Source organism: Babylonia areolata, chromosome 7, assembly GCF_041734735.1.
Source record: "Babylonia areolata isolate BAREFJ2019XMU chromosome 7, ASM4173473v1, whole genome shotgun sequence".
Lineage (NCBI taxonomy): Eukaryota > Metazoa > Mollusca > Gastropoda > Neogastropoda > Buccinidae > Babylonia > Babylonia areolata.
In genome coordinates, this window is record NC_134882.1 from 33,413,428 (window position 1) to 33,439,031 (window position 25,604).

Here is a 25,604-nt window from a genome sequence, read left to right on the forward strand (position 1 = left end):
CACCAGGTTCCCCTCCTCGATCTGGGCAAGAAACCACGCATCATCAACACACACGGATATCAAAGCGTGGTGAATGTACGGTTCAAAGTTTAAAGGTCCCACTGCCTTTTTTACAGCCATCAAGGCGGTGAATTCAAATCCACTTCAAAGTACAGTGAACTCTGATCACTGGTGAACACTGGATCACAAGTCCAATGCCTAACCGATTCTACTAAAGCACCTCCACCAAATATGACAGACCGTAAAATTAAATGAAAATTAATTACCCCCTCCCTACCCCCCCAAAAAAGGTTGAAAAATCTGGTAAGAAGAAATGTTGCTTTTAGATTTCCATCAACAATTTCATAAATGAATATGAATCATAAGACATGAAAAGGGATGGTTTACACACATTCCATCAAAAACTTTAAAAATGATTATCATTGCTTCCAAAAATTCTCATCAATGTAAATCTTTAACACACAAAATAAGCAGAAGTCCCAAGTAAGTTAAATTAGAACAGGCACTACTGAACACCACCAAAGTGATTCAGCAGCAGTGCAGGGTCTCCTCTGGTGTGTGGCCTAACATCAATACTTCCCTGTGGACTGCCGACACTGGGACCATGTATGGGGGACTCTGGATGAGTAGTGTGTATGGCAGTAATGCCACTGAAATGGTGCAGAAGATAAACAGCAAAAAAAAAAAAAAAAAAAAAAAAAAAAAAAAAAAATCAGGAGAACACGAGGGTGATGGGAACGTACCGCCAGGATGCTGTAGTCCACCTGACCCTTGGCGTACATCAGGATGGCCGTGTGCTGCCGGGTCCGGAATCTCAGTGACAGAGACATGCGCTTGTTGGTGGGGTGACCCATCGTCCACTTGGCGTAGCTCCTGCCAGAGAAGGTCATCGGCCTCTCTGAAAACGGAAGACAGGAAGAACAGATGACATACTGGGCCCTGTCTCTGAAAATGGAAGTCAGGAAGAACAGATGACATACTGGGCCCTGTCTCTGAAAATGGAAGTCAGGAAGAACAGATGACATACTGGGCCCTGTCTCTGAAAATGGAAGTCAGGAAGAACAGATGACATACTGGGCCCTGTCTCTGAAAATGGAAGTCAGGAAGAACAGATGACATACTGGGCCCTGTCTCTGAAAACGGAAGACAGGAAGAACAGATGACATACTGGGCCCTGTCTCTGAAAATGGAAGTCCGGAAGAACAGATGACATACTGGGCCCTGTCTCTGAAAACAGAAGACAGGAAGAACAGATGACATACTGGGCCCTGTCTCTGAAAACGGAAGTCCGGAAGAACAGATGACATACTGGGCCCTGTCTCTGAAAACGGAAGACAGGAAGAACAGATGACATACTGGACCCTGTCATGGTTTCTCTGAAAATGGAAGCCATGAAGAACAGATGATTATAATGGGCAATGTCATAGGTTTTCTGAAAACTGGAGGCCCTTTGGAAAAGAATCCCACCCGAGCGAGCAAACAACACACAAACAAAACAAACACAACTAACACAAAACACAAAGAATCCCACCCAAACAAACAAAAACCCTGAACAAAACCAATGCAAAACACACACACTGCCACCCCTTGTGCCTCTGAATCTTTCCCTCCCTTCTCCAAAGACAAACACACAGAGACACTAACCAACAGGGCACTTGCTGCCAGAGCACAGAGGTATGATATTCTGGCACTGGGGTCCGTTGCGGCCCTCCGGACACTGGCAAGCCGGGGTACCAAACACGTCCTGGCTGCACACTTCGTACGCCTCACACCTCTTGTCTCCACACAGTCGGGACTGGCATTCATCTGGGTGAAACAGATTACATTGCTGGCTGAATAAAACATTAAAAAAAAAAGAGAAAAAAAAGAGAAGTAATCATTATAATCATACTGCTACTACCACCGATAATCATAAAGCACACAACCAGAAACGCACACACACACACACACACACACACCAAAGAGATTCCCAAGCGCCCTTTCTCTCTGAGAGCTGAGGGCGATATACATGAAAGAAAACGTTATAACTTAAAAAAGTTAATGATTTGCACAAAGCTAGGGCAGACTGAAGACCAGATCAGCGCACTGGCTTTGACGCAAAGATCTCCCCCCCTCCCCCACCCCCAGCCCCCAACAGCAGATGTGGCATAGCATAAATGGATCAGTCCACGTGCTTTGACACCTTGAAACTGAAACTACAATTTATATGAGCCACTTACTACCACTCTCTCTCTCTCTCCCAACCTCCTCTCTCACACCTCATACATGTACAGAGAGCTGGCAGGCATGGAGTGAGACAGACTGCTTACAGACATGACAGGTTCTGAAAAGATGAGTTTTCAGTGAAGAGCAGAAGGCAGAGTCAGAGGAATGGACATGATGTGGAAAGTTTGTTGGGTTTTTTTGCAGATATGAGCAGCAGCAAAGAGGATGTTTGTGGCAGTTAACGACATGGCTTGATTTGATTTGATTTGATTTGATGTGACCTCCAGACTGACTGGCAGCAAAGAGGAAGTTTGGCTATAAACAACATGGTTTGATTGGATTGGATTTGATGTCATGTGACCTCAAGAACTGACTGCCTCACCTTCCACACATACACACTGGTGGGTGTAGAAGTGGCGGGCCGACACGAAGCTTTCCCCGTTCACCACCACTGGCACCAGATTGGTGTCATCAAACACCACGCTTCCCACGCACGTGCCTGTCTCACACGTTGACCTGTTGGGGGCACATCACGTTAAGTATACATGCTTTTGTAAAATGCATCAACGTTGGAGTAGGACAACATTAAGTGTACAACTCGCATGGCTATCCAAGTATCTGCTCTATCTCATACATGTCAAAGTATACAAATATCCAATTCAAAGAATGCTATCCACATGTGCTATATCTTGCACAAGTGAGGTTTTTTTTCTTCTTTTTTTTTTTAATGTTTTGTCATTAATCACAAATTCAAATATTTGTTATTAGTTGCTTTTCTATAGTTATTGTTGATTTTTCTTGACATTGTTGAACTTTTTCTTTTCTCTGTGTTTTTTTTCTCCTTTTTTGTGGTACAAAATAAAATTACCCCTGCATGTTGATTGTGATCGGAGTGCACTTTAGTTACTGAATGTGTCACATAGTGTAATTCTTCTACAGTGATATTGTGCGAAATATGCAAAACTGATTTTTATGATGATAGGTGCTGTGGTCTAATGGTTACGGTGCTGGATTCTCACCCAAATTTCCTGAGTTCGATTCCTGGTTTCAGAGCACCTGGTGGAGATTTTTTCTGATCTCCCATGTCAAAATAACGTGCAGACCTGTTAGAGCCTGAACCTTGTACATGCGTATATACATGCAGAAGATCAAATACGCACGTTAAAGATCCTGTAATTCATGTCAGCATTCAGTAGGTTATGGAAACAAAAATATACCCAGCATGCACATCCCAGAAAACCGAGTATGGCTGCATACATGGGGAGGTGGATAAACAAATAAGTCATACATATAAAGAGTTGTGTGTGTGTGTGTGTGTGTGTGTGTGTGAGCGTGCATGTGTGTGTGCGTGCGTGACTGAAACCTGACTGAATGACACAGAAAATGAATGATGAGAGTCTAAAGGCAGCTATCAGTCGGCTCTCCCCATATAGGCAGCAAATTATGCAAATGACTCCGTGTCAGTATGTAAAACACCCAGATCTTGGTCTCTGACTGAGGACAGGCACTAGTAGTACCTATACCATCATCATCAGTATGAGAAAATATAACCTTAAACGCAAAGGACACAACAACAACAACAAAACCCCCAAAACCAAACTAAACGGAAACCAAAACCAAATAAAAAAACAACAACAAAGGACCTTGTGCACACGTCGCTGAACACGCGCAGGACCCGAACCCCCAACTCAATCTCCAGCTCGTCGGCAAACTTCTGCACCTTGCGTTTCAGGGAGCGTGGGTTGAAGAAGCGGTCGAGGGAGCGGCGCACAGCGAAGAGGACGTCCAGGTCGTTGTCCGGGGTGCTGCGGCGTGGGCGGTTGTTGTTGCTGGCCTGGATGGTGTGCGCCGATGGCTGCACGTTGATCACCTGGGGCAGGCAGTCATGTAACTTTGTGTCAGTGTCACTTTCTAAATTTTTATTTGTATTTATTTGTATTTCTTTTTGTCACAACAGATTTCTCTCTGTGAAATTCAGGATGCTATCCCCAGGGAGAGCGCGTTGCTATACTACAGCGCCACCCCTTTTTTTTTTTTTAATAATTTTTTCCTGCGTGCAGTTTTATTTGTTTTTCCTATCAAATTGGATTTTTCTACTGAATTTTGCCAGGAACAACCCTTTCGTTGCTGTGGGTTCTTTTATGTGTGCTAAGTGCATGCTGCACACGGGACCTCGGTTTATCATCTCATCCGAATGACTAGCGTCCAGACCACCACTCTAGGTCTAGAGGAGGGGGAGAAAATATCGGCGGCTGAGCCGTGATTCGAACCAGCACACTCAGATTCTCTCGCTTCCTAGGCGGACGCGTTACCTCTAGGTCATCACTCCACATTCCCTTCACTCCCTTCACACAGATCTGTTTCAGTTTCAGATTTTTTTCAAAGAGGCGTCACTCTGCTCTGGTAAATTCCACACATGCTTACACCACCTCTGAGGCAGGTGCCTGACTGGCAGCATAACCAAATGTGCCTGTCAAGCCTTGAGTGCATGCGCATGTGTTTGTGTACCTATCAGAGTGGTATGTTTTCCTGCACAATTTTGTTGGAGAATACTTTACGTTGCCATGGTTTCTTTTTTAAAGTGCCGAGTGTGTGTGCTGTACTACAATGGGACTTCAGTTTATCATCTCATCTGAAAGATAACATGTACTCAGTTTGATTTTCCAGTCAAACTTGGGGGAAAGGGTGAGACTGGGACTGGAGCCCAGACCTTCACGGATAACGTATTGGCAGATAGGCGTCTTAACTATTGTGCTACCTTACTCCTGGTGGCATCATATCCCAGAAAATCAAAGAAAATAATTCCCCCCAAATCTAAGAAATTAATCAAATTTTCAGAAAATTCAAAATCTAACTTCCATAAATACCTGATGAATCTTTCAAACTTGACTCCTCTGTATCCTGAAATATTTCTGATCAGGATTCAGTATCATTATCGCTGCATTATCATTTTGCTGTTCTGTCACTTTCTCTGTCTGTCTGTCTGTCTGTCTTGTTTTTCCGCAGTTTTCCGACATAAGTGCGTTCTTCAATATTAGTATGGCATGTGCATGCTTTCATGTATACCTTTTATTTTTATGTGTATGTGTGTCAGCTTGTTTTTGTGTGAGTCTGTTTCTTTTTTCTTTCCTTTCTCTCTCTCTTTTTTTTTTTTTTTTTTTTTGCTTTTGAGGGATGTATGTCAAAAAGCAGTAATAATAATGAATGGCACTGGTACAGTGCATTTCCCTAAGTAAAGTTTGAGTACATGTGCTGGCAATTGCCCATTCAGACGCAGCCATGCTGAAAATAACTTACCTCACTCAACCATTCACACACACACACACACACACACACACTGACGCTTACTCCGCCAATGCCCTAATGAAAAAAGCAACAAAAAAAAGCTTCATTTTATTTCACCTCCACGTCGTTGAGGCGGACGTTGAGCTTCTCCTTCAGCACGCGCTGGAAGTCCCTCTTGTAGCTGGCATAGAACTGCTCGGGGATCATGTTGGCCAGCTGCAGGGTCACTGCGTTGTCCACAATCTCCTTGGAGATGCACACCACCGTCACCAGCACCTGCCGTCACACCACACAGCACAGGTGTGTCAAAACAACAAGGGGGAGGGGGGTGCGGGGGGGGTCAACTCTTATAAAGTGTTACTACTCTTATTTTGCTGTTCTCACCTCATCCATCCATCGTACATCTCTTTCCTCATTCACATTCTTACATCAACAACAACAACAAAATCTTATTAATTACTTTTAAAATCTGTTTTCTTCGGTTACTTTCTCTTTCTCTGTCTCCCACACAGAACAATTTCTCCAACCATAGTGAGTATATTTCTGATCTGTGATGCTGATGTTGACTACATGCTCTCCCACATCCAACTCTGTCAAAGTAAAATTGGTTTTCTTCAGTTACATTCACATTCCCTCTCTTTCTCTCTCCCACAGAACAACTCACCCGCCCGCAGCAAGTGTCCTTCTGATTTGTGACGCTGAAATTGACTATATATTCTCCCTCATCCAGCTCTGTCAAAGCAAAATTTGTTTTCTTCCGTTACATTCCCTTTCTTTCTCTCTCCCACATAACAACTCACCCGCCCGTAGCGAGTGTACTTCTGATCGGTGATGCTGATGTTGACGATGTACTCCCCCTCGTCCAGCCCCGTCAGAGCGATCAGCCGACCGTCGTCACGGTGGACGTCAAAGAGGTGGCGGTTGGGCGACACGATGCTGAAGGACAGCGTGTCATAAGGGTCACGGTCGCGGGCCTCGATCTGGCCGATGACCCCTCCGGGGAAGGCGTCCATACAGGAGCTGATGTGGATGGAGAGGTTGCGGACTTCTGGGGGGTAGACGCTGTCGTCCACCACGTGGATCGTCACCTTGGTGTCAGAGTGCAGCGGGGGGGAGCCACTGTCAAACACCCGCACCGTCAGCTGGTAGCGCTCTTTGACCTGACCAATGGCAGCAGACAGCAGAGAGATGGTGGCTGGGATTAGTGAATTAAAGAATTAAAACAAAAACAAAACGCACACACACACACACACATATATATAGTACTTATATGGTGCAAACTCCTTATTTCTCTCTCTCTCTCTATGTATATATATATTGTACTTATATGGCGCAAACTCCCCATAGATGGGCTCTTAAGCACCTCACATGAAACAGTACATATACTATAGTGCATCATACAAAATAAGAGCACATAAGAAGATAGCAGTAGAAAAAACAAAATCTGTATCAGTATCCACCAATACAAATCTATGTATTGCATATATGAATAATCGCAGAAAAAAGGCACAAAGTACACCCTACACACACACACACACACACACTAACGCCAGCCCACAAGCACACACACCACAGCAACACTCCAATGGAGGGGGGTACAAGGGAGTGTACAGGGTGGGAGAAGACAAAGAAAAAGCTTCGTCACATCCAGTAACAACAAGAACGATAAGAAGTATTCATATAGTGCTGAATCTTGTGCTGAGACAAGTCAAAGCACTTATGAATGACTGAATTCCTTGTAAATGGAAGGAATGAATATTGGCATCATTCAAATATAAATGAACGGTCCACGGCACAATCTAAGTGAATGATATTTGGCACAATAAATGAATGATTTATGGCACAACCTAACTGGTTGATTACTGGCATGATATAAATGAATGACCAGTCACAATCTATGTGAATGATTATTGGCATGATCTAGAACAATGATGTATGGCACTATATAAGTGAATGATTACTGGCATCAACCAGATGACATTTAGAAAGCTGGCTTTGACCATGTTCCATTATTACAATGCTGATGTAAATTTGTTTTATCTTTTTTTTGGAGGGGGTGGGGGTGGGGAGGGGGTGGGGGTGGGGACACAAAAAAACAGCAACAACATAACTTGGATGACAGGGACGATGTTAAGCAGCATGATAGGGACGATGTTAAGCAGCATGACAGGGACGATGTTAAGCAGCAGTACTATCAAACAACATATGAATAATAATAATAATAAAAAAAATCCACTTAGACAGAATCCAACACTTACTCACTGTAAGAACAGATGCAAAAACAAATAATAATAAAAAAAAAGCCACTTGTCTGTCCACAGACCTGTTTGGACAGTTTCCCGGCAGTCGACAACACTCCTTTGCTGCTCACATGGAACTCTCCATCTTTGTTGCCAGCCACGATGTCAAAGGTGAAGGGGGCGCCGTTGTCCGACGTGTCCAAGTCGGTCACCGTGAAGGTCAGGATCTCGATGCCAGTTCTACGTCCCTCCTGCAGCCGTGCCGCAAAAAAAAAAACAAATTTAGAAAACAGTTATTGATCTTTCTTCCTCATTCACTGATTTATCATTATTTGTTTATCTGTTTAATTCTTCCTTCTTGTAGGCTTCATTTTCTAGCAGATCAATGCAGCTGTAGCTTGAGATTAATAAATAATGCTCCATCTTGCAGCACCTGAAATTTCTATGACAAATGATATGTTAGCAAAACTGCCAGAATGATCTCAGTTTATAAAAAAAGATCTGTCGAAGCTGGAAAAAAATCTTATCATAAAATAACCCCCCACCCACCACCCCCTCCAAAAAAAAAAAAACAAAGAAAAAAAAACACAAGGTAATACCCCCATCACCTACCTTTGAAACAACTATTAATGCACCAATGAAAGTCTCAAGATGAGTTATCATGAATCTAAAAAGGAAACAAATATACCCATGATGACCAAAAAGGCATTTATAATGCTCACACAGAAAAATAAACATGGATTCAATGAGTATTTTACTGATGATTTTTCTTTGTTTCACACCTGTTCTTCTTCCTTCATGATAAGAAAACCATTCAATCTAGCATCCCCTGCCTCTCCTGCTTCCCACTCTCTCCATTTTTATGTGCGTACATGCGTATGTTTGTAAGTTCTTCACTTACAGTTTTTGCGCATGTATCAGTATGAAAGTGTATGTGTACATATATATATGTGTGTGTGTGTGTGTGTGTGTGTGTGTGTGTGTGTGTGTGTGTGTGTGTGTGGTCTACATTATCTATCCATCATTTTTAGGATGAATTCAATTTTCTTTTCTTTTTCTTTTTTTTCTTTTTTTTTATTTCACTTTTATCAAACATGCATACACACATATTCATGCAAGCACACACCCGCACATGCAAACAGGTGCACACACACACACACTAACACACACCAAACAAATGCTGTATTGTTATTGTCATCATCATCCCTGCTGCAGCTAAAAGGGTGTGATAGTGAGTGTTCCCTCGTGATTTTCAGACAAGTGGTTGGGAAAGAAATTCAAGAAGTGAATAAAGAGCAGAGTGACCGAGACAATGGAGAGAGAAAAAACAGAAGAAGAATAAATAAGGGAAAGATTCAGATGAAGAAAGATTAAAGAGTGAAGGAAGAGGTTGGGGGAAAATACAGAAGAGAACAGAAGAATATAAAAGAAATGAGTAAAAGAAATAAATGAAAAGAAATAAAACAAAACACGACATGGAGAAAAAAATCCTAAGTAGAGCAACACACACAAGTGCTTGTGTGCGCGCACACACACACACACTTTATCAGTCAGAAGAGGATAAAAAGAAAATCGGGACGAAGAATAAACTTAGAGGATTCAACTTCCAAACTCTGCCAGTTTCAAAGTTCCACCCACCAACACAAACACACACACACACACACACACACACACACCCCCCTCATAATGCCACTCTTTGGCCATGTAAAATTTTCATGTTCAACCATGGTGAAAGGGTGTTCAGTGAATGAAAAGTAGCTGGACCAATGACAAAAAAACAGGATAACAGATTTAAATCAAGCTAGAATTGTGTGTGTGTGTGTGTGTGTGTGTGTGTGTGTGTGTGTGTTTGTGAGCATGCATGCGTGTGTAGTGTGTGCATGCCGGCATGAGTGAATTTTCGCTTATGCAACAGAATTTGGCTGATCCTACTCTTCCCAAATCATAACATGTGTAAGACAAAAACCACTTCAACTAAACAAACAAACAAACAAACAAACAAAACAGCAACAACAAAAAACAAAGAAAAGAGAAGAAAGGGAAGTGGGTGGAAGGGGGTATTACAAGTGAAGACACTAAGGTGCATTTCTCCACCATCCCCAGTTTGTATCAAGGCACACTACTGTGCAATAATATCACCACTATCCCCCATCCCTCACACCCTCTGGAACCTCCCCCTCGAAAACACCAACAACTCAAGCAAAGAACTCTGAAATTAGAACAACACACAATACCACACTGATGTTCACTGGCATTCAGCATTTTCCTTCTAGGCTTAAACATCTCAGGCAACAAGTTGCAAGAAATGTTTAGTTTTTGCCATGGACAGAAAACAGGCACGGATAGTGGGATAAGAAAGGACTGCTATTTACATTTAGCACAAAGGAAGGATTGCTATTTACATTTAACACAAAGGAAGGATTGCTATTTACATTTAACACCAAAATGTACACTGCAAAAACCTCCATGTTGTCAGGATCTTGTACTAAAGCCACAAAAACCAACTAAGCAATTTTAATTCAGATGTATGTTTAGTCTGTTCAGACAGTTCAACAGTAGTACTGTTATCATCAGTCACACAAGTACATGCAGTTATTAGAATGAGCACACTTTTTTTCTTTTTTTCTTTTTGACCATTTTTGTTCTGAGTACAGCAAAGACTTGGAGAGAGAGAAAAAAAACCCCAACAAAATACAAAAACTGAATGAAAAGACTGTTAGAAAGACAGATTTGAGGGAGTATAATGCCATTTTGCAAATGGATCAATGATTAACTGTGTGAAATATATACACAATGATTTAATGTGCAACCAGAAAGTCTGAGGATGAGAAAACACCAGTAAAGGTACATCCTAATACAATAAAAAAAAACCAAAAAAAACCCAAAGGTCAATGTCTTTTTATATTCATTTAAACATACAGAAACATGGTATACCTTTGTTCCCATCATATCTTTTGTTGTTTGTAGTAAATATATTTCTAAAAAAAAAGAGAAAAAAAAAGCACAATCAATTAAATGGGTCTTTGCTCTGCATTAAAACTAATTAAAGACATTTGAAAAATGATAAAATCTTCTTCAAAAATATGATGTGTGACTGAAGTCGACATTTTCAAACAGTGCAGACAAGATAATCACAATGGAAGTTATCTAAGTGATCTCCACACCAACACTACCCTCTTTGACAGCCTACACTGACAGCAACAACAGATGCATGCTTATATTCAAACTGGGAGGAAGTTGATTCTAATTGGTGATTGGCTAAGAGTGGACAGGGCAAGACGGGGTGTCTTTTCACTGTTAGCCGCGCGAAATTTGGCCAAGCAGAGCAAACCGATAGACCCAGTTTGCATCAGTTTGACATGGTACAGTATGACACCAAATAATTACTTTCGGGACAGAGTGTGTACATACAGTCTATATGTGTACTTTTTTTTTGGTTTCTTGTTGTTCTGCCAATAAAAAGCCAGGAAGGATATGACAAAAGAAATATTACTAAAATCTGAAAAAACTTTTTGCAGCTTTGTGTTCTTTCTAAAAAAGGATTGTCTTTTTTGTTTTTGTGCACGGACTCAATGCATATATAAATGAGTCTGATAAAAACAACAACCCAACTCTAGCAAAACATGAATATTGATGATCCCAACATTTTTTCAAGAGATACCAATCATAAAGGTATGTGCAAATGTACACGACCAGTCACAGTTTTCTTCACAGGCAAGTCTTGGAATATGAAAGCATGAAATCAGCACACTAATTTTATTCAGCTGCAAAAGCCAACATGTTGTGTGTGCGTGTGTGTGTGTGTGTGTGTGTGTGTGTGTGTAAAAGTGCAGACAACACCCAACAAACATGATGAGCCTGGACTGCAGCCATTGTGTACAGTGAAGCATAAGCTCTTTTTGTATGTGTGTATTGTATGATAGTCAGTTGTGTCCAACTATGACCATCAGAAGAGCTGAGGAGGCAACTGATGTTCAAATTACCTGGACTACAATTTGATTATAGTGGAGAGTGAACTGCCCAACTATCTTGCCCACTCTCTTGGCTAAGTGGGCTTTACGACAATCTGCACTGGGATAGTTTCCAAAGCCAAACTAGCCCACCCCCCTCCTGGAAGGCTGCAACACTTAGAGCCAGTGCAATTGTGATAGTCATAGTCCTTCACAAAAGACAAAGCTGTCAATGAATTCTCATTGCAGTAGTGAAACCATTGATCACACTGATCTCAATCTGCTGCTGTCAACTGTAAGCTGAAAGCTTTTCAACACTGAATAAACTGTCACATTCTTCAGCAGCTTCAACACACCATTCCAAATCAGCCACATAACCCAGCACACATTTAACACCGACAAGCGTGCACACCTAGGAGTGAAAAACGAAGGATTATATTTCAGCTGAAATTTAAATCCCTTTTCCAAATTAGCCACATAACCGATGACGCATTCAACACAGACAAACATACAAGCCTAGGTATGAAATGAATGATTGCTATACCAGCTGAAATTAAAAAAAAAAATAAACAAAGCCTACTTAGGTGTGGAATTAATGATAACTATTTCAGCCACAATCTGGGGGGCTCCGACCAAAATGTAGAAATTTCTAACACGATCAGTATCTTAAGACCCCAAACTTCAACTCCTCAACCCTCCCCGCCACCCCATGCCTCCCCTTCCCCCACCCTTTCTCCCCCCCCTCCCCTCCCTCCCCATGCATCATGCTAACTGACGGACATGCACACAACATTCACATTCCTTTGGTGACATGTTTTTCTTTCGCAAGGCGAGATGTCAACAGTAACACATTTTTCTGAAACAAGGCATAACATATGCTTACACTTTTTCATAAAACAAAACAAACAACTCTGTACATAATTCATAAAAATAAAAACAAACTGAACGAAACAAAGTTGCACACCAATACAAACTATTCCAATGAATACACTTGTGCAAGGACATAACAAAACAAAACAAGCTGCCATGTTTCTAATAAGAGTCCACAGAAAATCGTGAACACAAACAATCAAGTGACTGACACGAAATAAGATGCAACGCTTCTAAACAAACGCAAGTAAAATACTGACTGCAACACTCAAGCCAGTTCCCACTGAAATTCAGGAAAAATCTGTTCAATATAAACACTAAACACCTTGGAGGAAAAGAACAAAAACAAAACAAAACAAAAACGATTTTAATACTTTGACAAGAGACTAATGATAATTATAAGTGAAAACCAACGTTGTTCAGACACCCGTTCGTTACACACAGAGAACCAGAAAGCATTTGGTGAGTACAGAAATCTGTGAAAAATTATAAAAAAAAAAACAACAGAGAAGACGACACAGCTAAGGCCAGGAGAGAGTTCCATGCGGTGAAAAAATGCATCAAGAGTTCCAGTTATGTTTACCGTTAATTGGGGCATTCCGGGAATGTCCATACTCACTTCTGTAAACACCACCCGCTGAGCCGTAGGGGAAAACAACAGGGTGTGTCAGTTTTTGCAGGCTTTACAATTATCTTCTGTGTTTATCAGGAGGAAATGTATGGTGTGTGTGTGTGTGTGTGTGTGTTGTTGTGATGTGTGTGTGTGTGTGTGTGCGCGTGTGTGCGTATGTGTGTTTGTTGTGGTGTGTGTGTGTGTGTGTGTGAGTTGTGTGTATGTGTGTGTGTGGGTGTGCGCGCGCGTGCGTGTGCGTGCGTGTGCGTGCGTGAGCATGCATGCGTGCGCATGCACGCGACACCTTTGCCCAATAATGGTCAACAGATGTCACACCATCTAGTCAATGCTAAATTTTTGTCTTCAAAATCCGATATACTAAATGATAATAATAATAACACGTGAATACATACATGCACCCTTGCAGGCATACACAGGCACTCACACACACACAAACCAAACAAACAATCAATCAAATCAGGTATCTTATTATCAAAACACATCCAACTAAAATCACATTCAAAGAAAAGACGTAAGAGTAAAGAAAGAAAGAAAGAACACACACACACACACACACACACACACTGCAACAGAAAAACAAACAAAAAAAACAAACAAAAAAAAGCACAGAAAATGTTAATGCTGATTCAAATGAAACAAAATGTGTGCTGACATGAGAGATTCAACCATACCTGCTTCAAACCAATGCACCCACCAACACATCTCACAAATGCACAAGTGCAAGACTGTACTACAGTAGAAACATACCTACAACCGAGCCCTCCAAACCACTTTCAGACCAATGCAAGAAAAAAACACAACAGCATAACCTTGCAGGCTGCAGCTGCCAGGATGATTGAAATCATCAATCAACCATGAAGAAGAAAGGACCGGCATACCTTTGACCCCTTGACTTCTGAACCTTGGCGAAATGAGGTCAGTGTGGCGCCTGATTTCAGAGTGCAGTCACTACATTTTGTGGTCTTGTCAGTGGTGTTAATGATTTTGCAGGACAAAAGTGATGCAGTCCCGGGGAGAAGTCCAAACAGTTTTCAGTCTCAGTTTCTCAAGGAAGCGTCACTGCGTTCGGACAAATCCATGTACGCTACACCCCAGCTGCTAGACAGATGCCTGACCAGCAATATAACGTAACGCATTTAGTCAGACCTTGAGTGTATGCATATATATTTGTGTATACATATATTTGTAAGAGGACAACACTCTCGTTGCCATGGCTTCTTTTTCAGTGCGCCAAATGCATACTGCACACAGGACCTCCGTTTATCGTCTCACCCAAATGACTATATCCTCAGTTGTTGTTTTTTTTCCAGCCAAACTTGGGAGAAAGGGCGAGAGCAGGATTCGAACCCAGACCCTCATGGACTCTGTATTGGCAGATGAGCGTCTTAACCACTCTGCCACCTTCCTCCTCAATAAATCCAACTACAGAATGGTGACTGACATCCTGACCTGTAATCTCAGTCTTATCTCACTGAGGTGAGAACCTTTCACGGATGAGCATCCTTGTCAGCCAGCAACTGTCAAGGGGTTAATATAATAATGATGGGCGTGTATCAATGTCCACAGACTGTATCAACACAATCAACCTCATGTACCAGCCAATGCATATCTTGACAGTGGAAGCTTTAACACTTTCACCGCCAGTCAATTTAGAGTACAAACTTTCCTTGTGGTATAAACACAGAAAAGACAGTGGCTGAGAATAGCTGGGGATTCCCCCTGAGATGTATAGAAAACATGGCCCATCCTACCACCGAACATTAAGAGCAGTAGGTTCATGGATAACAGACCAATGAATGGTCATCTTTCAGTGACATGGGTCCTCTACCACGCCTGTGCATAAAAGCGAGCTTGGCAGTGAAAGGGTTAACGAAAGAAAATATCTGTTTGGTACAAAGATCTGATTCCTGCCGGTATTTGTATAGCTGGGGTGTTGTTATTCTGTCTGCTTCTCTCTATGTGTATGTATGTGTGCACATACATGTGTGTGTGTGTGTGTGTGTGTGTGTGTGTGTGTGTGTGTGTACTTTATAATCTAAAGAATTCTGCTGTCAATCAAATATTTTTTTTAAACATGATTGCACTTCCAGTTAACACACCTGACAACTGATGATCATTTCTTTTCAAAACACCTTTTTTACAAGTCAGTGTATTATGCCTCACATAATACATTTTTAACAACAACAACAACAACAACAAAAACCATAAAAAAACTACACTAAAAAAAAAATTGTAAACAGCATTTATCCAACAACACATCTAAAATACAAGCCAAACCTGAAGATCAAACACTGCAGTGAGAACAGTTAAAAAAAAAAGAAAAAAAAAAGAAAAAAAAGAAATCAAGACCCAAACTGTTAAACTGCAGTTCTAATGAACAACAACAACAAGAAGAAACTGCAGCTGAAAACACACACAAAAATTAATCTGTGATCAATCTGAAACAAAAGTGATTTGTCCAAGCAGCAGCATCAATAAGTAGTTAATGAAAATGATAATAATAAAATTCAGAACTGTTCAAAGAGAGACAATGCAGATAAAAAAAAAATTAATCTAAAAAAAATACACACACACAAAAAAAATTCACAAACTCCAAAGCAACCAATCCGAAACCAAAAGTGCAGGACAGGACAGGACAGGACAGCAAAACAATTCACTCTAGTCGTTCCTTGAGGGCGGATGGAAACAGAAACAAACCGTATGTGCTTATTTTTTTATCCCTCAAAAAAAAAAAAAAAAAAAAAAAAAGAAAGAAAACCAACAAAACACCCCAACGGTTTGTTCATTCACTCGTTCCCTGTTCCTCTCACCTGGACCTGTGCGGTGTAGTTGTTGGAGGAGAAGACGGGGGGGTTGTCGTTGGCGTCTTCAACGGTGACGCTGACCACGGCGGTGGTGTGCAGCATGGGGCTGCCAGAGTCCCTCGCCTGGATGGTCAGCGCCAGCCTCTCCACCTGCACCGGGATGTCGTGGGTATTTTTGTATGGCATTGCATTGTATTAATAGCATTGTATTGTATTGTATTGTATTGTATTGTCTTGACTTGCATTGGACTGGACTGGTTTGTATTACTGCATTATACTGTACTGTATTGTCTTGTCTTGACTTGCATTGTCTTATCTTGTTTTGTACTGTACTGTATTTACTGCACTGCACTGTACTGAACTGCATTGTCTTGTCTTGTACTGTATTTACTGCACTGTACAGTACTGAACTGCATTGTTTTGTCTTGTACTGTACTCTATTTACTGCACTGTACAGTACTGAACTGCATTGTCTGGTCTTGTACTGTACTGTATTTACTGCACTGCACTGTACTGAACTGCATTGTCTTGTCTTGTACTGTACTCTATTTACTGCACTGTACAGTACTGAACTGCATTGTCTTGTCTTGTACTGTACTCTATTTACTGCACTGTACAGTACTGAACTGCATTGTCTTGTCTTGTACTGTACTCTATTTACTGCACTGTACAGTACTGAACTGCATTGTCTGGTCTTGTACAGTACTGTATTTACTGCACTGTACAGTACTGGACTGCATTGTCTTGTCTTGTTTTGTACTGTATTGTATTTACTGCACTGTACAGTACTGAACTGCATTGTCTGGTCTTGTACTGTACTCTATTTACTGCACTGTACAGTACTGAACTGCATTGTTTTGTCTTGTACTGTACTGTATCTACTGCACTGTACAGTACTGAACTGCATTGTCTTGTCTTGTACTGTACTCTATTTACTGCACTGTACAGTATTGAACTGCATTGTCTTGTCTTGTACTGTACTCTATTTACTGCACTGTACAGTACTGAACTGCATTGTCTTGTCTTGTACTGTACTCTATTTACTGCACTGTACAGTACTGAACTGCATTGTCTTGTCTTGTACTGTACTCTATTTACTGCACTGTACAGTATTGAACTGCATTGTCTTGTCTTGTACTGTACTCTATTTACTGCACTGTACAGTACTGAACTGCATTGTCTTGTCTTGTACTGTACTCTATTTACTGCACTGTACAGTACTGAACTGCATTGTCTTGTCTTGTACTGTACTCTATTTACTGCACTGTACAGTATTGAACTGCACTGTCTTGTCTTGTACTGTATTTACTGCATTGTAGTGTATTGAACTGCATTGTCTTGTCTTGTACTCTACTGTATTTACTGCACTGTACAGTACTGAACTGCATTGTCTGGTCTTGTACTGTACTCTATTTACTGCACTGTACAGTACTGAACTGCATTGTCTTGTCTTGTACTGTACTCTATTTACTGCACTGTACAGTACTGAACTGCATTGTCTGGTCTTGTACTCTACTGTATTTACTGCATTGCAGTGTATTGAACTGCATTGTCTTGTCTTGTACTGTATTTACTGTTGTACTGCACTGTATTGTATTAAATTTATTGAAATGTACAGCATTGTCTTGTCTTGTGTTGTATTTGCTGCAATGTACTGCATTGTCTTATCTTGTCTTGTATTTACTGTATTCTACCGTATTGTACTGCACTGTATTGTATTGTATTTACTGTATTCTACTGCAATGTATTGTATTGTATTTACTGTACTGAACTGCATTGTCTTATCCTGTCTTGTCTTGTATTTACTGCATTGTACTGCATTGTCTTGTCTTGTCTTTTATTTACTGTATTCTACTGTATTGTACTGCACTGTATTGTATTGACTGTATTGAACTGCATTGTCTTATCTTGTCTTGTCTTGTATTTACTGTATTGTACTGCACTGTCTTGTCTCGCACTGTTTTTACTGCAATGTAGTGTATTGTACTGTACTGTAATGCATTGTCTTGTCTTGTATTGGATTGGATTGTATTTACTGCATTGTACTGTATTGTCTTGTCTTGTATCATATTTACTGCACTGTACTGTATTGTCTTGTATTCTACTGACTGCATTGTGCTGTATTGTCTGATCTTGTATTTACCTCATATAAAAAAAACCCAACCAAACCCAAGGCCATGACAACACTAAGGCCACCTTTTCTGAACGGTCAACTTACTGCTTCTCTGTCAAGAGGGCGGGCGACCTGGATGACCCCATCCTGAGGACCAATCAGAAAGTGGCCCTGAGAGTTGCCATCGATGATGCTGTAGGTGATGACGGAGTTGGCGTAGCTGTCGGCATCTGTGGCCATCACCTGGCACAGACCAACACCTGACCGTCAGTACCTATGACTGATAATAATTATACAGAACTCATATGGTACTAACTCCCCCCATAGTGGGCTCTAAGCGTTCACATGAAACAATATATATGCAACAGTCCACAGCAGCATACAGCGGCACATGAAGACATTCAAGAAAAAAAGAAGAAGAATGAATAAATAACACATACACCAAGACAATGCTACAAATTGCAGCTATAAACACAAAACACCAAAGAAACACAAATATGCCCGACACATGCACACACGCTTGCGTGCACGCACGCATAACATGCACACACGTAACCTGACAACACATTTTGCTTGTGATCTGTTTGCTTGTTTGAGAGAAAGCACTGAAAGATAGCAAATTATCACAAAGTCAGCAACAAACCCACTTGACTGATTGTAAGAGACAATCCCACGCCCCCCCGTTACCTTGAACAATTCTGTCCCAACCTGGGCCAGCTCACTGACACACACACACACACACACGCACATACTCACACACAGCAACTCACTCACACACACACACAAAGCAACAACCGCCCCCCCCCCCCACCCCCCCCCCCAACACACACCCTTACCTTGAACACCTCCGTCCCAACCTGGGCCAGCTCACTGACGGTGGCAGAGTACGTGTCCTGACTGAAGCGGGGTGGATTGTCGTTGATGTCGGTGATGTTGATGCTGATGATGGCCGTGTTGCTCAGTGGTGGGGACCCGTGGTCCCGGGCCAGGATGGTTAGGAAGTACTCCCGCGACAGCTCGTGGTCCAGCGGTTCTGCCACCTTCAGCTCTCCTGTCAGGTGGTGATTGTCAATGTTATGGTCATGTAAGTTAGCGCAAGGTGGTTCCACACAAGTCACTTAGGGTACCCATTGAGTGTTGATGGTCGATGTTACAGTTATAAGTTAGTGCAAGGTAAGGTGGTTCAATATCACAGTCACTTATAAGAGCACCCATCCACAAATGTGACCAAACAAAACCCCATACTTTTTTTTTTTTTAATTATTTTTTTTTACACAAGACCTTAACCAGAACAGACTGAAATTTTTTTCCATACCAAACACAAAGCAAAACTGGAAAAAAAAAAAAAAAAAAAATGTGTGCAACACCACTGATGAAAGAGACCTGTGTGTATCCCAAAATCAATGTCCAATTTTCACCAGTTTTTTTGGGGTGGTGGTTCTTTTTAATGCATGAAGGTCTTTGTGGAATGGTATAGGCGACAGGGATTTATTAAAATTCTAAGACTTTTCCAGACCCTGTCCCAGAATTCCAACCCGCGTTCTGTCAGTCACCAGTCCACGATGCTAACCATGGCAACTGGTCTTTTAAAATTTGTTTATATACAGTATTATCTGCTGGCATATGCACATGTATGCCCTCCCTCCCCTAAACACACAAATGTCTAAAAACAAACAAATCACTCACTCACAACCCTCCATCAACCTTGTTTTCCCCCCGAAACTCACCATTCAACTGCTTCCTCCTCTCCTTTCTATTAAATAATATCATGCAAAAATCATTTCTTAAACAAAATGTCTCCAATCAAGAGTATGTGTGACTGGACAAATTTCTGGGTGGAAAGCGCTCCTCAGCGCCAAGTATTTTAGATAAGTTGCTCTCTGTCACAGGCTTCGGTTTATGTCAAAACAACATACTGGACTTGTTCATTCCAAACCCAGTCAGGGGGCACAGGTTAGTCACTGTTCCACTGGCGGGAAAATGGCTGCAGCTGTCAAGCTTTGTTGCAATATGAAAAATGGTCTAGTTAATGTGACCCCTTGATGTTGACAAGTCGCCTATGGCGGTGCACTGTCTAGTCAACTAAAGTCAACTATGGTGGTGAAAGAGTTAAACAACATTCCTCCTCACTCACTCACCATTTTGCGCCCCAATGGCAAACTTTCCCTGTTGGTTGCCGGCAGCAATGCTGTAGGTGATGGCAGCATTAGCGCCAATGTCAAGGCTGGTGGCCCTCACCCTCCCCACCACCATCCCCACAGCAACGTCCTCCGGAACGACAGCGTAGTAGCTGGTGCGTTCAAAGGTGGGGGGGTTGTCGTTGACGTCCAGAACCACCACTTTCAGCAGCGCAGTTGCTGACAACTCTGGGGAGATCTGAGGACAGATGGAGTGAGAAACAATGAGTACAGTGCTATATATGATACAGTAAAATACAGCTGAATACAGAACAATACAGTACCATACAAAACAGTAAAATACAGTGCAAAACACTGTTATGCAATACAGAAAAAACACAGTATGAAACAAAACAGTAAAATACGGAAAACAACACTGAACTATAAAACAGAGCGAAAATGAATATAGTACAACACTCCTCCAGGTCTATCAGCTGTATGGGTCTCCACCATGCCCATCACTATCTTAGTGGTTCCTCCGCTTTGCTATCTGATATCAATTCTGATGGCAGACAAAAAACAAAACAAACAACGACGACGACGAGTGTACCTCATTGTAAGCGACGATGGTGACATCGTACTCTGGGTGCTGCTCCCTGTCCAGGGTGCCCACCAGGCTGAGGATGCCGCTCTTGGGGTCCATGCTGAACAAACTGGGCCCCGCCCCCCTCAGCTTGTAGCGCGTGTTGCGGTTGATCCCTGAAACCCAATCACAGGCGCTCAGTTTTGGGTAGAACAGAATATAATAGAAGAGAACAGAATAGAAGAGAAGAGAGTAAAATACACTACAATAGAATAAAAGAGAATAAAACAGAATAGATGGGAAGAGAAGAGAGAGAAGACAAGACAAGAGAAGAGGAGACAAGAGATGAGAAGAGAAGTGAAGAAGAGAAGAGAAAAGAAAGAAGACAATAGAACAGAACAGAATAGAAGGGAAGGGTAGAGAAGAAAAGAAAAGCAAAGAGAAGAGAAGAGAAGAGAAAAGAAATTAGAACAGATCAGAAGGGTACAGAAGAGAAGAGATATTAGAATAGAATAGAAAGGTACAGAAGAGAAGAGAAGAGAAATAAGAATAGAACAGAAGGGTAAAGAAGAGAAGAAAAGAGAAGAGAAATTAGAATAGAATATAAGGGTACAGAAGAGAAGAGATGAGAATAGAAGGGTACAGAAGAGAAGAGATGAGAATAGAAGGGTACAGAAGAGAAGAGAATAGAAGGGTACAGAAGAGAAGAGAATAGAAGGGTACAGAAGAGAAGAGAATAGAAGGGTACAGACGAGAAGAGAAGAGAAGAGAAGGGTACAGAAGAGAATAGAATAGAAGGTTACAGAAGAGAATAGAATAGAAGGTTACAGAAGAGAAGAGAATAGAAGGGTACAGACGAGAAGAGAAGAGAATAGAAGGGTACAGACGAGAAAAGAAGAGAAATCAGAATAGAATAGATGGGTACAGAAGAGAAGAGAACAGAATAGAAGGGTACAGAAGAGAACAGAATAGAAGGGTACAGAAGTGAAGAGAAGAAGAGAAAAGTAGATAAGCAAAGAGAAAAGAAGAGATGACAAGAAAAGACAAAAGAGAAGACAAGGGAAGAGAAGAGAAGAGAAAGGAGTAGACAGAAGAAAACAAATCAGAAGAGAAGAGAAGAAGAGATGAGAAAAGCGAGAGGACAATAGAATAGAATAGAACAGAATGGTTGGGAAGAGAGGAGAAGCAAAGAGAAGAGAAGAGATGGCAAGAGAAGAAAAGCAAAACGAAGAGAAGAGGAGTGAAGAGACGAAAAGAAGAGATGACAAGGAAAGACATGAGAAGAGAGGAGAATAGGAGGGTAGAGAAGACAGGAGAAGAGAAGACAGGAGAAGAAAGTAGACAGAAGAAAACAGATTAGAAGAAGAGAGAACAGAAAATAACACAATAGAAGAGGACAGAACAGAATAAAAGACAATAGAACATTCCCTATCAGTATGACAAAAAAGAAATATGCAACAATTCTTCAAACACTGGATACACCAGATAACTGAATGGTCTTTAACATTTCTTTCACAAGTGTGAACTTCATATCAGTGTTTGAAACAGAAAACGCATTCTTGCTACAGACCATGTTTTGTGTACACACGTATAAATCACAGTGAAACACGTGCACAAAAGCACACAGGCAACAACAGCAACAACAACCTACCTGTGTCCTTGTCCACTGTGGTGACACGCGTCAACAACGTGTTGACGCGTGCGTCTTCCTGCACCGTCAGCGTGTCCCGCAGGTTGTCCGTGAATTCGGGCGGGTTGTCGTTCACGTCTCGAAGGAAGATTTGAACCTCGGTCATACAGGTCAAACCTCCACCGTCAGTGGCGGTCACTGTCAACTGATACTTCTGCTGCATCTCTCGGTCCAGTTCTTGTGCTATGCGCAGTATACCTGTGGTGTGGGGTGGAACAAACAAACCAACCCCCCAAAAATCTTAACTGCATTTTTTGGCAGGGAATGATAAGAGACTGGTCCAATTAACTACCTGAGATGCAACAACATTTCTTAGGGTTGTTTGTGACTGACTGTTGTTCATCCATCAGTCACTCTAATCAAAAGTACGTTATAAAAAAAAAAAATCAAAGGAAGGATACCACTGTTTACTTTAAACTCATGAAAAATGTACAACAAAAGTCATAAAATCTTTTTTTTTTTCTTTTCTTTTTTTTTTAGGTACTATGCCATAAACAATACATATTGAAGCTGTTCTAAAAAAAAAAAAAAAATCCTACCCACAATTCATCATCACATTTTGATTCAGATTACTAATGTTACAAACTTTCACTCAATTTCTACATGCTCTTTTTCTTATAAAACTGAAATCCAGTGTGTGTGTGTGTGTGTGTGTGTGTGTGTGTGTGTAAATGTGTGCATGCATGCATGCATGTGTGTGTGTGTGTGACATCATGCACATTCTGCATGTGTGTAAAAAGTCCTACTGTATAATTTGTGTTCGTATGATTTCCGATTCACGTTTGCACCCTTGATGTACTATTCCCTCCCAATATTCCTTCTGACCCCAGTACAACTGGTAATAAAGACTCTATTCTTTTTCAGCCACTGACTATGGTACCCACCCGATTCCTTTTCCAGCATGAACATGTCGGCACCCTCTCCAGACAGCGTGTAGTGAATACGGGCATTCACGGTGCCCGCTTCATCTGCATCCGAGGCACGGATGTGAGCAACTGGCTTGCCCACTGCCACGTTCTCATTCTCAATCACGTCCACAAACGGCTGAAATATAAGAATGTATGTGTAATCAGTACATGCATGCAACGGTGAATCATTAAATTGAAGAATTGCGTTTCAGCAGCGAACGGCACAAAAAACATACATATGAATGAAACATGATGACAAATGATTTAATGGAGGTCCTGTGTGCTGTTCGTGTGTACATGTGTGTGTGTGTGTGATAGGGACACCCAACACACTTAAAAAAAACCCACACAAACCCATGTGCTACACTAAAGGCATACTACTGCAGGCCTCTCACCTCCTGACACTCGGGAGCATTGTCGTTGTCATCCAGCACGGTGACCATGACCTTGGTGTGGGTCACGAACCCCCCATCAGTGGCAGCCACCACCAGCTTGTAGAAGCGGTGTGTCTCTCGATCCAGTGCCTTGTTGACGAACATCTCCCCATTGGAGTGGATCTGGAACTGGTTCAGGGGGTCCCCCCTCACGATGTAGTATGTTACGTCAGCATTCACCCCCGTGTCCTTGTCCGTGGAGGTCAAGGTCAGGATCACCGTGCCCTGGAGGGCGCCTTCATTGACGGCAGTGGAGAACTGCTGTCTGTCGAAGCGAGGGGCGTTGTCATTGAAGTCGGTGACGGTGACAATGACGTTGGTGGTAGATGTCAGCCGGGTCCCGCGGCCCCCGCCGATGCGGGAGTCAACCCCAGTGTCTGTGGCGACCACCGTCAGGTTATACTCACTCTTCGTCTCTCGGTCCAGCTTGGACAGGAGACTGATCCAGCCCGTCGTCTTCTCAATGGAGAAAACGTTGGCCACTGCCTCCATGCCCGGCCCGAAGGAGTAGCTTACCGTCCGCGACAGGTCAGCGTCGGTGGCCTTGACCTGGATGACCCGGGTCCCCACTTCGGAGCTCTCCACCACCGTGGCCCTGTAGGGTTGGGACTCAAACTGCGGGTAGTTGTCGTTGACGTCGCGCACCTGGATGTGCACGTGCATGTGGGCCACCAGGGGTGGCGAGGTCTCCGTCTGCGCCCTGAGGGCCAGGATGTAGGCCGGAGTGATCTCCCTGTCCAGCTCCCGCACGATCCGGATCTGACCGAAGTTGTCGATGGAGAAGGAGGCGGGGTTGTTGGTGGAGTTGGTCATGCCAGGGACGATGGTGTAGGTCAGGGAGTGGCGGCTGTCGGCACGCAGTGTGGCGATTACCCCCCCTACCTGTTCATCCTCCTGGATGAAGAAGACGCTCTGTGGGGAGGGGAAGGTTGGGGGCGCATCCTGGGACCCCATGACCAGGATCTCCACAGGCACGTGGTTCTCCAGCACCGGCTGGCCCTGGTCCCTGGCCCTCACGAAGAACTGGTACACCTTGTTCACTGAAACGCAGCAACAACACTCTTAGATTTATACACTTTCATCTGGTACATCTTATTCACTGAAACTCACAACAGCTCTGCTCTTAGATACACTTTTATCTGGTACATCTTATTCAACAAACACAAAACGGAAATTGTTTTCCTAAAATTACGTTTATCCAACATACTTACCGTGACCCCGGCAGGGTGTCTGATTCCTGTCCTGTGCAAACTACTATCAGCCTATGCGGAGAAAACGAAAGTAGCTACGGCCGATAACCTCCCGGAAGTAGGTTACCTCCCCTCTGTATCCCTGACTAGCTTCTCTTTTGACGAGAGGAATTTCTGGTAATCATTTGTTAAACCATGCAGAAAATCATAGAATACTACAGACACACTGCTCTCTATCTCTCTCTCTTCATTTTTTTTAACACATTTTTTTTTTTTTTTTTAAGAAACTACAGACACACTGAACAGGTGAGCATGTGAAATAAACTTCTTGTCTTGCCTTGCCTTGAATCACAAAACTGAAACTAGGCTATTTTCCAGGAAAATAACAAAACACTCTGCAAGGCTAAATATACTGCAGAATCACAGTTCTGTTGTTTGAGGTGCTTAAAAAAACAAAAAAATGTGCGAGTCACTCAGGTATGTAGACCTCTGCACCTTTACTGACAAAAAAATCAAGTGGATGTTCAGAACCTTTCCTGCGTTCTGACAGTCTGGTGTCGTGTCACTCTCCACCAGAATTA

The 25,604-nt window shown here is 42.2% G+C and overlaps 1 protein-coding gene across 6 annotated transcripts in view; it reads right to left on the minus strand.

The window, feature by feature from the left end:
* LOC143283979 (protocadherin Fat 1-like) overlaps positions 1 to 25,604 on the minus strand; it is a 270,559-nt gene that overhangs the window by 22,540 nt on the left and 222,415 nt on the right. For 3 of the 6 annotated variants that reach the window (XM_076590466.1, XM_076590467.1, XM_076590464.1), the window contains 16 exons: positions 23,795 to 24,873; positions 23,376 to 23,535; positions 22,453 to 22,689; positions 20,829 to 20,977; positions 20,240 to 20,477; positions 18,938 to 19,152; positions 18,207 to 18,344; positions 15,995 to 16,138; positions 13,170 to 13,187; positions 7,814 to 7,981; positions 6,291 to 6,650; positions 5,608 to 5,766; positions 3,849 to 4,075; positions 2,588 to 2,721; positions 1,645 to 1,806; positions 744 to 898 (listed from right to left, as the gene is read on the minus strand). In XM_076590466.1, the coding sequence (XP_076446581.1) occupies positions 744 to 898; positions 1,645 to 1,806; positions 2,588 to 2,721; positions 3,849 to 4,075; positions 5,608 to 5,766; positions 6,291 to 6,650; positions 7,814 to 7,981; positions 13,170 to 13,187; positions 15,995 to 16,138; positions 18,207 to 18,344; positions 18,938 to 19,152; positions 20,240 to 20,477; positions 20,829 to 20,977; positions 22,453 to 22,689; positions 23,376 to 23,535; positions 23,795 to 24,873 (3,743 nt within the window). The remainder of the gene's footprint in view (positions 1 to 743; positions 899 to 1,644; positions 1,807 to 2,587; positions 2,722 to 3,848; positions 4,076 to 5,607; positions 5,767 to 6,290; positions 6,651 to 7,813; positions 7,982 to 13,169; positions 13,188 to 15,994; positions 16,139 to 18,206; positions 18,345 to 18,937; positions 19,153 to 20,239; positions 20,478 to 20,828; positions 20,978 to 22,452; positions 22,690 to 23,375; positions 23,536 to 23,794; positions 24,874 to 25,604) is intronic. The other 3 variants (XM_076590469.1, XM_076590468.1, XM_076590465.1) reach the window with 1 other exon arrangement.